Source organism: Nicotiana tomentosiformis, chromosome 6 (assembly GCF_000390325.3).
Source record: "Nicotiana tomentosiformis chromosome 6, ASM39032v3, whole genome shotgun sequence".
Lineage (NCBI taxonomy): Eukaryota > Viridiplantae > Streptophyta > Magnoliopsida > Solanales > Solanaceae > Nicotiana > Nicotiana tomentosiformis.
This window is the reverse complement of record NC_090817.1, coordinates 8,997,169-9,011,006: the sequence shown is the minus strand read 5'-3', so window position 1 is coordinate 9,011,006 and position 13,838 is coordinate 8,997,169. Positions and strand designations below refer to the sequence as shown.

Sequence of the window (13,838 nt, the reverse complement as noted above, 5' to 3'; positions counted from 1 at the left end):
AATATGAAAGTGTTCCTTAATATTGTAAACATTGTAGGAAGCTTGGTCAAAATATTATGAATTGTAGGGTGTTGTAAAGAAAAAGGACCATGAAAGAAAAAGAGCTGGAAAAAGATACTAAAAGTAGTAAATAGGCAGAAGCAGGAGAGTGTAGTAGTGGTATAAAAAAGGGGATAGTGAAGGCAATGGAGATCATAGGAAATGTATTGAAGTTAACACTATGACTGATAATAAAGGAAAAAACAAGGAAAGCTATCACAAGCAAAACCAAAGAGACACCAAAACTATGTAAATAGGAAAAAGACACTCTGAAGAAATAGAACAAACTATGTTGACAAGATCAAAGAGCGTGAATAAAAATAAGAAAAAGAAGAAGATGCCTAAGAAGAAGAGTAATGTTATGTTTAAGCCTGCCATTACCCATCTCAATAAAAAGGAAAAAAAGATCAATACAACTACACAAGTACTTCAAATTGGGATTGAAGAGAGTGGCCAAAATGAAAGCAAGGATACAAAGAAGGAGGAAGGTATTGTAGCTCATCAACCAGATGAAGCAGAGACTAGCTCAACAAAAGAAAAAGATGAAACTCGGCAGTCCAATGATCAGCAAATTAAGGACCGTGATGACAAGATGGAGAATACAATACAATCCTCTACTAATAAGGAAGATACTACAGAGTAGAGACATTACAGACTCAATGATATTGATATGTCCACCAGTTTATCTTCGAACATTAGAACCTATTCAGTTGATGATCGATCTTAGGGTTGAACAATCAGTTGAACCTATTCAGTTGATGATCGATCTTAGGGTTGAACAATCAGTTGAAGACCCTCCCAAACATCCGGATAGAAATATTAAAAAAAATATACTCTCAATGCCAAGACACTGGTTCATCACAATCTAGAGTTGAAAGACCTGATAGAGATAAAAATAATACAAAGCTCCATCAAGAAAAAGATAGGAACAACGAGTAACAAGCAAAGGACAAGAGGGGCATGTAAAGCCCCGTAAAAATGCAATAGTTATACTAAAACTTAATTAATGCATATGCTAAAAAAAATGAGAGAATTAATAATAAGTTTGGTAAAGGTGGGCCGAAATCCCAAGGAAACTAAAAAGGGCAAACCTTCTGCTTAATAAGGGTTACAAAATTTTTCTGTCAAAAGAAAAGTAGGAAACATGAAACTTTTAAAGCAAAGCAATTGAGAAACGTAGAGTGCTATCAAAGTGAAGGCTCTATACTTTGACATTCTCTAAATCAAGGTAAATAACTCCTCTAGTTCCCATGATTATTATCTCCATGTGAAATAAAGTTCAAATTCAGAAGTTTTCATTCCATTTATATATTTATTTAGATATATACTACTGATATCACTTATAAATTAGAGAGAAAACCCAAGTCCTTTAATTTGTTATTTTTTTTAGTGCAATTTATATCTTTTTGGTCTATAAGGAAGAATGTGAATTTTCCTAGTAAGGTTAAAGTTTGTATATGGGATTTGGAATCCAATTTCTACTTACATAAACAAGTCAAATTGGAGCACTTTACAGTTAAAAGCTAACTAGCTAGTTACTATTATGAACTAAACCATTGTCTCGTGGTATGATAAATAATCATTATATTTCCTACGGAAAAGGGCCAAAAATGTCCTTGAACTATTTGAAATAGCTCAAAAATACCCTCAGTTTATTTTTGGTACCAAAAATATCCATGTCGTCTATATTTTGGCCACAAATGCCCCTTAAATCGTTAGTCTTTGGGTTAGATTTCCTTACATGGCCATCCACCTATGTAATCCAGCATGACAAAATTATTTTTTTGAAAAAATTATTTTTCCGAATATTTTTATTAAAATACAAAATCAACACTTATTGAGAAAAAAGTAATACAATTCCCGAAAAGTTATTTATTTCGGAATTTCTTTATTAAAATACAAAATCAATACTTATTCCGAAAAAAGTAAAAAAAATCTGGAAAAATTATTTATTTCGGATTTTTTAAATTAAAATACAAAATCAACACTTATTCCGAAAAAAATAAAATAAAAATTCGGAAACATTGTTCTTGATTGGGGTTTATGATTTGATTAAAAAAACTCCATTGTTCTCTTTTGTGAATTTATGATTAGTTTGATCTAAATTTTTAGATGCTTATCTGTTATAACTTCACAAAAAGTACACCTCTATTGTAAGTATCAATTGGTTCATCTGAAGTTCTTATAAATTTTCAAAAAATTATTTACTTTTTTCGGAATAAGTGTTGATTTTATGTTTTAATAAAAAAAATCGAAAATAAATAATTTTTTCAGAAATTTTTCACTTTTTTCGGAATAAGTGTTGATTTTATATTTTAATAAAAATTTCCGAAAAAATAACTTTTTCAAAAAAATAATTTTGCCATGTTGGATTGCTTAGATGGATGGCCATGTAAGCAAATCTAACCCAGTTGGACTGTCATGTCAGCTTCAATGGAAAGACTAACGGTTTAAATGGTATTTGTGGTCCAAAACATAGACGTTATAGATATTTTTGGTACCAAAAATAAATGGAGAGTATTTTTGAGCTATTTCAAATAGTTCAAGAACATTTTTGGCTCTTTTCCGTAATTCCTATACATCTTCTTGGTGTTTAAGATAGATTTATATTTTTTTCAATTTATAAACAAAATACTTCATCTTTTGGGTCTAGGACTAAATAATTATAGGTTAGTGACTCATAAATATTTATAAAACTAGTGTCCTTGCCTTCATGTCTTTTTTTTCTTTGTTAATTAAATAAGTCAGTAGAAACTACTTATAGATTGAGAAAATTTCTAAGCTAGGAATTCACTTGAACTACTGAAGGGTGAATGTTTGGACATATAATTTAGTTTGAACCCATGCTGAAAAATTAATAGCTTATGAATTAACATTGTCAAGCTCATTATTATAGACTTTGAGTTGTCAAATATTCGGTAAACTTGAAGAGACGAATGGGAGCCAAAGCTTTAAAGGTAAGTTGAGGCTTATTTTCCTAGTAGGGAATTCCACAATAACACTTGTGCTTCATGTGTTCGATAAATCTAAGCCATATCTTCTTATACTCCAACACTCAATTCACTCTACCCTTGTTCAATACTACTCTATATGTTACAGAATTACAGGCCTACGGGTATTACTACTTCTTATGTGCCTTTAATTGTGACATTTACATTTAGTTTAATATTTAGTTTTAACATTCATTTATGCATTAATGTGATCACATTCAGAAGGGAGAACTAGACGACCTCCCATTGCGTGAGTGCCACCAGGGCCAGGGTTAACTACCCTATGCTCGTAGGGGCTATTGTTTGTTGGGAAAATATGTCGAAATTCCCCCGTGCGTGTTGCCAGATCCCACGTATGCAGCGTCACTATGTTTAACTTAAATTCTATTTTTGTTAGTGGTTATTTGTTTGCATGTTCAACTTACAATTTTAGTTTTAGTCTTATCAGTTTTCAGACCTTAAATTGCGTACATGCTTTATGTGGATATATTTTTTTCTTATTATGTTTATCCCAGAAGGTCTCCTCCGTCTTCTTAGGAGGTAGCCTATGAGATTTGCTGGGTATCCTGTCGTGATACTTAGCCCGTGAGGGCCTGTTTTTGTTTTTCATGGATGCAGATAATACTGATCACGTTCCCGGCATTGCAGGATAGGACTAGCTTCCAACTCAGTTTTTCCCCGATTCTCTTCTCGGTTGGGACTCAAACTCAGTATTGATTTATATTGTTTTACTATTTGGGGTATGCCCCGAGGGCATAAAAATTCAGTATTCTTAGAGGCTCATGAGTAAGTATAATGAGTATTACACAATATTTATTCTCAGTTGGGTATTTTGTTGAGACTTATGACTTAACTTTCAGTTTGAATTTAATCCTTTTTTTTAATGATAAATATGTCATGGCATCATTTTGGGTCACTTCAGTTATCATGATTCATAGTACAACTTAGTTAAGGGTTCACTCGACAGGTTGCTTGGGTCGAGTGTCAATCACGTCCCACCTTAGTTTTTTGGGCGTGCCAAGTTAGTATCAGAGCCTCAAATTTTGGTAGTCCTTGAAAGTCATGATCCATGTCTAGTAGAGTCCCGCTTATGAGTATGTTGTGCACTATACTTATATCTGGGAGGCTACAGGGCATGTTAAGAAAATTGCTTTTCTTTGATTCTTACATCGTGCGTTAGAGCTAAATTTTTCAGAATCCTGGCAATGCTTTATCTTTTGTTTCAGAATAAGGTGGTTAGAACAAGATCCACTTCATCCTCTGCTGCTAACGATATGGGGATACCAGCTGCTAACCATCAAGAAGCAGCACCAGAGGTGTAGACGACATCAGTGGCACCGGCTGCAGTTAGAGGACGTGGCAGAGGTAGAGGTAGAGGTAGAGGTAGAGGTGGAAATGCCAGAGTTAATCAGGCTCGCAGTAGGGCTGCTGGTCAGTCACAAGCTCTACCTCAACAGGTTTATAATGATAAGGTAGAAGTCACACCCCCTCATAACCTACTCAAGGCAAATCAACCACAGCAGCAAGATGATCGAATTAATAGAATTTTGGATTTTCTGGAATCCCTAGCTCCTCCGGCTGGCGGTCGTGCACCTGTTCATGCTCCTCATCAGTTCCTCATGATTCAGATGAAGAGAAAATATAATATGATTTTCAGGACCCACCTGGGGTACCACCACCAGCTGTCCCTGCAAATATTTCTCAGCCAGTGTAGTTATCAAAAAAAATTGATCCACATGCCTTTCTGAGATTAAAACCTCCTATTTATACTGGTACAGACAAGCCGAATGAGCCAATGTTATTTTTGGAAGAGATAGAGGAAATATTTATTTCTTTGGGATGCCTCGAAACATAAGCCACAAAGTTAATTGAGTTTCGGTTGAAGGGTGCAGCAAGGCAATGGTGGAGAGGTTACAAGAAGGCCAAAGATTCTACATTATCGCCACTTACTTGGCCACAGTTTAAAGAAGATTTCAGGGCCAGTAGGATGGATGAGATCCGACGTCATTTCGAACATCTTAAACAAGGAACCATATCAGTGAATGAATACGAGATGGAATTCATAAACTTGGCATAGTATGCACCTAATTTGATACCGACAGAGAGAGAAAAAGTCAGAAGGTTCATTGAAGGCTTGAATTCATATATGGCGAAAGATATGACTTCGCATCAGAATGACAAGACTTACCTTCAGGTAGTTAATATTTCTACGCGCAATGATGTTTTTGATAAAATCACCAGGGAAGCCAGGGAGAATGGCAAGAAGTCTAGAACCACAGGTAGTTATAGTGGACTTTCACTTGGGGGAAAGAACATGAATAATTCAGCTCAGAGTCAGTCAGCAGCTCACTCGTCTCCTTATCTAGCTCCATTCAGACAAGGCCAACAGAGTAAGGGTCAGGCTTATCTGGGGCACAGTTCAACTAGTCAAAGTTAGACTCGGTATTCCTATCCTATTTGTTCCACGTGCAACAAAATACATCTCGGGCAATGCCTTTTGGGTCAGAGAGGATGTTATCACTGCTATTATCTAGCTCCATTCAGACAAGGCCAACAGAGTAAGGGTCAGGCTTATCTGGGGCACAGTTCAACTAGTCAAAGTTAGACTCGGTTTTCCAATCCTATTTGTTCCACGTGCAACAAAAGACATATCGGGCAATGCCTTTTGGGTCAGAGAGGATGTTATCACTGCTATGAACCAGGTCACCTTATGAAAGATTGTCCACGACTCAGGCATGCTCCAGAGAAAGCTCCAGCAACTCAGGCAGCATCCACAGGTAACTCGTTAGTAGCACCTCCTCCAGTTCGGGCACCTAATACTCATACTGAGCGTGGTTCAAATAGAGGTGGATCTCGGGGAGGAGGCAGACCGGCGAGACTCTATGCATATCAAGATAGGCAGAATGCTGAGGCATCTAACAAAGTTATTACAGGTATTCTCTCAGTTTGTGGTCGCGTTGCTTATGTATTAATTGATCCTGGTTCAAGCTTCTCTTATGTGTCTCCTTATTTTTGTGTCAATTTTGGAAAAACACCAGAACAGTTAGGGGTTCCCTTTGAGGTATCCACGCCCATAGGGGAATATGTTAAAGTTGAATATATATTCAGGGATTGTATCATCACAGTTCAGGCTCGAGAAACATTAGCCGCTTTAAACATGTTAGATATGGTTGACTTTGACATCATATCTGGCATGGACTGCTTATCTTCTTGTCATGCTATAATTGACTACCACATGAAGACAGTTAAATTCTCATTTATTGGGGAAGATTTGGTTATAATTAAAGGTGAAGTGTGTACGCCTGTGGGTAAGTTTATTTCTTACCTTAAGGCTAGAAAGCTAGTGAGTAACAGGTGTTTGGCGTATCTAGCACATGTGCGGGATATGAAAGCCGGCTCGCCAATGCTTGAATCAATACATACTGTGAAAGATTTTCCAGAAGTGTTCCCGGATGATCTCCCAGGGATATCACCAGATAGGGAGATTGAGTTTGGCATAGACACATTTCCAAGAACTCAACCAATTTTGATTCCTCCTTACAGAATGGCTCCAGCTGAGGTAAATGAACTCAAGAAGCAGCTACAAGACCTTTTAGATAAAGGGTTTATTCGACCTAGTGTTTCACCCTAGGGTGCTCCAGTGTTGTTCGTGAAGAAAAAAGATGGTTCCTTACGGATGTGCATAGATTATCGCCAACTGAATAAGGTTACTATCAAAAATAAATATCCATTGCCCAGGATAGATGACTTATTTGATCAACTACAAGGTGTAACGACCCGATCAGTCATTTTGAGCTCTAGCATGTTGTTCAGTGGTTTGAGGCCCTGAACAGCTTCACTTCAGGTATTATGACTTGTACGCATGGTCGGAATTTAATTTCGGGAAGTTCGGAGTTGATTTGGAAAGAAAATTCTAATTTCGGAAGCCTTAAGCTGGAGAATTGACTAAAGTGTGATTTTTGAGTAAACGACCTCGGAATCGGGATTTGAAGGTTCCAACAGGTTCGTATGATAATTTTAGACTTGGGCGTATGTCCGGATAGGGTTTTGGATGACCCGAGAGCATTTCGGCGCTTATTATGGAAGTTGGAATTTTGGAAGAATTTCATAAAAATTAGGTTGAGGTGTATTTCAATGTTATCGATGTCTGTTTGGGATTTTGAGCCTGGGAATAGCTCTGTATGGTGATTCTGGTATTGGGAGCATGTCCAAAAGTGGATTTGGAGGTCCGTAGGTCATTTCGGGGTCATTTGACGAAAGTTAGAAATTTGAAGGTTTTGGAGAGTTTGACCGGGAGTGGACTTTTTTATATCAGGGTCGGATTCCGATTTCGGGAGTTGGAGTAGGTCTGTAGAGTCAAATATGACTTGTGTGCAAAATTTGAGGTCAATCGGACATGATTTGATAGATTTCAGCATCGATTATAGAAGTTGAAGTTTCAAAGTTCACTAAGTTTGAATTGGAGGGTGATTCGTATTTTTAGCATTGTTTGATGTGATTTAAAGGCTCGACTAAGTTCATGATGTGTTTTGGGACGTGTTGGTATATTTGGTTGAGGTCCCAAAGGCCTCGGGTGGATTTCAGATGGTTAACGGATCGAGTTTGGACTTGGATGAAATGTTTAGGCAGTTGATACCTGGTGCAATCGCACCTGCGTGAAAAGGGTCGTAGGTGCGAGCCACGAGTCGCAGGTGTGAAGGAAAGGAGGCTGGTCAGCAACCACAGGTGCGGAACATTTAGGCGCACCTGCGCCTTGGGCAACACAGGAGCGGGCGATGGGCGCAGGTGCGACGCATGGACCGCAGAAGTGGATGCGCAGATGCGGGAATATTGGGCTGATCTTGAACCACACCTGTGATAGAATTTCCGCAGGTGCGGATCCGTAGAAGCGGCTATTTGACCGCATGTGCGAAGGTCGGGCTGGGCAGAATGCTTTTAAAGTGGGGTTTGGGTTCATTTCACACATTTTTCATTTGGTTGGGCGATTTTTGGAGCTCTTGGAAGGGAGATTTTCTTCATCTATGTCAAGATAAGTGAAATTTAAATACTTGGATTATATAAGGATTTAGACTTGAGAATTTGTAGAAATTTGGGATTTTGAAGAAAAACCTAGAAATTGGTATTCTTGGATTTTGATCACGAATTTGGGCATGAAATTGAGAATAAATTATATATTGGAGTTCGTCGTGCTATGGGTAATGTTTGTTTTCGAAATTTTTTGAAATTCGGGCATGTGGGCTCGAGGGTTGCTTTATCGATTTTTCGAGCGGAGTTGAAAATTATTATAAATTGACTAATTATGAGTATTGGAGTACATTTTGATTGGGTTGCAACTTAATTGCCTAGTTTTAGAGCGACGAGCATCGGTTTGAGGTGTTATAGGATTTTGGAGCCGGTTATAGAATTTTGGAGTGAGGTAAATCTCCTGTCTAACTCTGTGAGAGGGAAAATTACCCCTAGGTATTGTATATTGATGTGTGCTACTTGTTGTGGGGGCTACGTACGCGCGAGGTGAAGAGAGCCCGTACGTAGCTATATTCATATTATTATCCGGGTAGGCTTAGGTTCATATCATGCTATAGCTGTATTAGTTGAGCAGTCTCTCGCCTATTAAATTCCTCTGTTTTACATTACTACTTGAGACTAGACTTGCTATTGTAGAGACTTCACGATTTCACGATTTGTCACTGAGTAACTTTACTCCTCCTACGGCATATTTCCGTGATATATATATATATATATATACACACACACACACACACTTCATTGAAAGGTTTTAGTTAAAGAAATTACAACTCACACATTTATTCGTGAGTGGGGTCAAGGACCCGTCAAAGCTTCTTATTCTAATGGGATCGGGCCGTTCGCCTCGGCAGAATTTATGTACCACACTTTCATGGGAGCGGGCCGTTCGCCTCGGCGGGTTAATTAATTTATCATATGGTTCGGGTCGTTCGACCCTCGGCAGTGCATAATTTTATTAATATTTTAGATCGGGCTGTACACCTCGACATTTCCTATATCACATTCCCATGAAATCGTGCGTAAAACTTGGCAAGAAGCCAGTGTATTTGTAAATTTCCTATACCTATATATATGCTCCGGTTAATGAGGGAATTTCTAATGAAGAGCTTGAGTTCCTCGCAAAGAGAGGGGATTTGTACCACGTGATCTATATTTTTCTATTTCACTTACTTACTCTGCCTCATATTTGCTACCTCTTTACTATACCTTATGTTGTTGGTCCACTAGTGAGTGTCGATGTCGACCCCTCGTCACTACTTCTCTAGGGTTAGGCTAGATACTTACTGGGTACACGTTGCTTACATACTTATACTACACTTGCTGCATATTTTTGTGCTGGTACATATATGTCTAGAGGCCATGTGAGAGCATAGGCGTGTATACATGCGGGGACTAGGTGAGCTGCATTTCATTTGTCGACCCGTAGCCAGCAGAGTCTCCTTCAGAGTATTTATATTTTTTTTGTCCAATTTGTATTCCGGACAGCTGCTGTATATTATTTTATATTCCTAGTTAATGCTCATTCACTTGTGACACCGGATTTTGGGATAATTATGGGTCGTTCTGTATTGAATTTGTTAAAAGTATTATTATTTACTCTGTAAATCCCCATTCTTTACTATTTAATTTGAAGGAAAATATGATTTCAAAAATAATAAAATGAGAATCCAATTAAGTAATTATTGTTAGCTTGCCTGACAGTGGTGTCCGGCGCCATCACGACCTTTATGGATTTTAGGTCGTGACACAAGGTGCTAGGTATTTCTCAAAAATATACCTAAGATCAGGATACCATCAGTTAAAGATCATAGAAATAGACATCCCGAAAACAGCTTTCAGGACTCGGTATGGTCACTATGAATTTTTAGTGATGTCTTTTGGGTTGACCAATGCACCAGCGGCTTTTATGGACTTAATGAGTAGATTCTTCAAGCCTTTCTTAGATACCTTTGTCATAGTATTTATCGATGATATTTTGGTATATTCCCGCAGCCGGGAAGAGCATGAGAATCATTTGAGAATAGTTCTTCAGATACTCAAGGAGCGACAACTTTATGCCAAATTCTCCAAATGTGAATTTTGGCTTGATACAGTTATATTTTTGGGACACGTGGTCTCGGGTGAATATATTAGAGTAGACCCACAGAAAATAGAAGCAGTTAAAAGTTAGCCTAGGCCGATGACCCCTGCAGAGATTTGTAGTTTTCTGAGATTGGCAGGTTACTACCTTCATTTTATAGAAGGGTTCTCTTCATTAGCTGCCCCATTGACAAATTTAACTCAGAAAAATGTGAAGTTTCAATGGTCTGAAACTTGTGAGAAAAGTTTTCAGTAACTCAAGATCAGGTTGACTACAACTCCTATCCTGACTCTACCTACCCCTACAGGCAGATTTGTGATCTATTGTGATGCTTCAAGAGTGGGGCTAGGATGTGTTCTTATACAGAATGGCAAGGTAATTGCATATGCTTCTAGGCAGTTAAAGAATCATGAGATAAATTATCCTACCCATGACCTAGAGCTAGCATCAGTTATTTTTGCTCTAAAAAAATGGCGTCACTACCTTTATGGAGAGCAATGTGACATTTATACAGATCACAAAAATTTGCAATATATATTCAACCAGACAGAGTTGAACCTGAGATAATGCAGGTGGTTGGAATTGCTTAAGGAATATGATTGTGATATCCTTTATCATCCGGACAAAGCGAATGTGATTGCTGATGCTCTGAGTAAAAGATCCATGGGGGCTTGGCCAGGTTGTCTGTGGTCGAACGTCCAATAGTAAAGGAAGTCCAACAAATAGGTAGTCAAGGGGTTCGTCTTGACGAGAAGTATGATGGAAGGTTGATAGTAAGTATGGGTGCTAAGTCTACTTTAGTAGAGCGGGTTAAAACCAAATAATTCGATGACACTAGCTTGCTTAAACTCAAAGAAGGTGTTCTTAGTGACAAGATTAAGAATTTTTTACTTGACGAGAATTGTGTGATAAAACTTGATGGATGCCTATGTGTACCTAATGTAGATAATCTTCGAAGGGCAATTATGGTAGAAGCTCATAACTCCAGATATTTAATATATCCAGGTTTTACTAAAATGTATTATGATTTGAAGGATATTTATTGGTGGAACAATATGAAATAAGATATTGCATATTATGTATCACGGTGCCTCAATTGTCAGCAACTAAAAGCTGAACATCAGAGACCAGGTGGCCTAGCCCAAGTCATTGAAATGCCAGAATGAAAATGGGAACGAATAAATATAGATTTCGTGGTTGGTTTACCGCGAACTTTTAAGAAATATGACTCCATTTGGGTTATAGTAGACCGACTCACTAAGTCAGCTTATTTTTTGCCAGTTAAAGAAACCTACACGGCTCCCCAGTATGCAACATTATACATAAAAGAGAATGTACGATTGCATGGTTCTCCCGTGTCCATTATTTCAGACAGGGGTGCTCAGTTTATTGCTCAGTTCCGGGAGAGTTTTCAGGAAGGTCTTGGTACCCGAATTAATCAAAGTACGGCCTTTCACCTCCAAATAGATAGGCAAGCTGAGAGAACAATCCAGACTCTGGAGGATATGTTACGAGCATGTGTTCTCGACTTTAAAGGGAATTGGGATGATCATCTGCCTTTGATTGAGTTCGCATATAATAACAGTTATCAGGCAAGTATCCATATGGCCCCATTCGGGGCCCTATACGAGAGGAGGTGTCATTCGCTAATAGGGTGGTTTGAGATAGGTGAAATGAAACCTTTTGGGCCAAATATAGTACAGGATGCTTTGAAAAAGGTGAAATTGATTCAAGAACGACTTAAAACAGCCCAAAGCCGACAAAAGTCATACACAAATATTAGACACCGCGATCTTGAGTTCAAAGAAGGTGATTATGTATATTTAAAGGTGTATCCAATGAAGGGCATTATGAGGTTTGGTAGAAAAGGAAAGCTTAGCCCAAGATATATAGGGCCTTATCCAATTCTTGAAAGGATTGGGCTTGTGGCGTATCATCTAGCTTTACCTCCAAAGTTATCTTCAAATCCAGTTTTTCATGTGTCTATCTTGAAACAGTACTTTCATGATCCGAGTCATGTAATTGATAGGAAGGAGATAGAGTTTGATGATACTCTGTCATATGAGGAGGTCCCTGTAGCTATTAAAGATAGGCAGGTTCGTAGACTTCGAACCAAAGATATTGCTTCGGTAAAAGTAATGTGGAGCAACCACTCAGCTCAGGAAGCTACATGGGAGCCAGAGGAAGCCATGAGGAAAAAATATCCTTATTTGTTCGATATTTCCGATACATAATTCATTTTATGCTTTAAATGCTTTTTGATGGTAAAGTTACGAGATAATTATGCTTATAGTAATGTAAAGTGTCTTTGGTGGGGTATATTGGTGTGCCTTGATATTTTATTTTGTTGGATAGAGAATCTGGAGGTGCAAAAATGTTATTGTTGGCTTGTTCGGACAGGTTGAAAACTTTGGATAGCTCCAGTTATAGAGGAAACTCTGCTGAATTTGTTTTGAATTTTTTTTTGGAGTTGGGGTTCGAAGGAGTAAGTAAGAGATGAACAAGTCCTTAGATCTTTCTTTTAGACTAAAGAACATTTGCGATACGGCATTCGAGGACGAATATTTTCAAGAGGGGAAGAATGTAAAACCCTGTAAAAATGCAATAGTTATACTAATAATTAATTAATGCATATGCTAAAAAAAAGAGAATTAATAATAAGTTTAGTAAAGGTGGGCCGAAATCCCAAGGAAACTAAAAAGGGCAAACCTTCGGCTTAATAAGGGTTACAAAATTTTTCTGTCAAAAGAAAAGAAGGAAACATGAAACTTTTAAAGCAAAGCAATTGAGAAACGTAGAGTGCTATCAAAGTGAAGACTCTATACTTTGACATTCTCTAAATCAAGGTAAATAACTCCTCTAGTTCCCATGATTATTATCTCCATGTGAAATAAAGTTCAAATTCAGAAGTTTTCATTCTATTTATATATTTATTTAGATATATACTACTGATATCACTTATAAATTAGAGAGAAAATCCAAGTCCTTTAATTTTTTATTTTTACTGAGTGCAATTTATATCTTTTTGGTCTATAAGGAAGAATGTGAATTTTCCTAGTAAGGTTAATATATGGGATTTGGAATCCAATTTCTACTTACATAAACAAGTCAAATTGGAGCACTTTACAGTTAAAAGCTAACTAGCTAGTTACTATTATGAACTAAACCATTGTCTCGTGGTATGATAAATAATCATTATATTTCCTACGGAAAAGGGCCAAAAATGTCCTTGAACTATTTGAAATAGCTCAAAAATATTCTTAGTTTGTTTTTGGTACCAAAAATATCCCTGTCGTCTATATTTTGGCCACAAATACCCCTTAAACCGTTAGTCTTTGGGTTAGATTTCCTTATGGCCATCCACCTATATAATCCAGCATGACAAAATTATTTTTTTGGAAAAATTATTTTTTCGAATTTTTTTTATTAAAATACAAAATCAACACTTATTGAGAAAAAAGTAATACAATTCCAGAAAAGTTATTTATTTCGGAATTTCTTTATTAAAATACAAAATAAATACTTATTCCGAAAAAAGTAAAAAAAAAATTCGAAAAAATTATTTATTTCGAATTTTTAAAATTAAAATACAAAATCAACACTTATTCCGAAAAAAAAAAAAAAAAATTCGGAAACATTGTTCTTGATTGGGGTTTATGATTTGATTAAAAAAACTCCATTGTTCTCTTTTGTGAATTTATGAT

General features: G+C 37.1%; 1 protein-coding gene across 1 annotated transcript; it reads left to right on the top strand.

Annotated features, from left to right (window-relative positions):
* Positions 1-5,175: 5,175 nt before the first annotated feature.
* On the top strand, positions 5,176-6,660 carry LOC138893544 (uncharacterized). The gene is made up of 2 exons (XM_070178163.1): positions 5,176-5,461; positions 5,732-6,660. The coding sequence occupies exons 1-2, from the start codon at positions 5,176-5,178 to the stop codon at positions 6,658-6,660; spliced, it is 1,215 nt and encodes a 404-aa protein (XP_070034264.1).
* Positions 6,661-13,838: the final 7,178 nt, after the last annotated feature.

What these genes read in the sequence shown, in the direction of transcription:
- LOC138893544 (XM_070178163.1), top strand. Translation starts at nt 5,176, where the DNA reads ATGGCGAAAGATATGACTTCGCATCAGAATGACAAGACTTACCTTCAG. An exon ending in GCACAGTTCAACTAGTCAAA is followed by an intron (nt 5,462 to 5,731) that starts GTTAGACTCGGT and finishes GCTATGAACCAG; the next exon opens with GTCACCTTATGAAAGATTGT.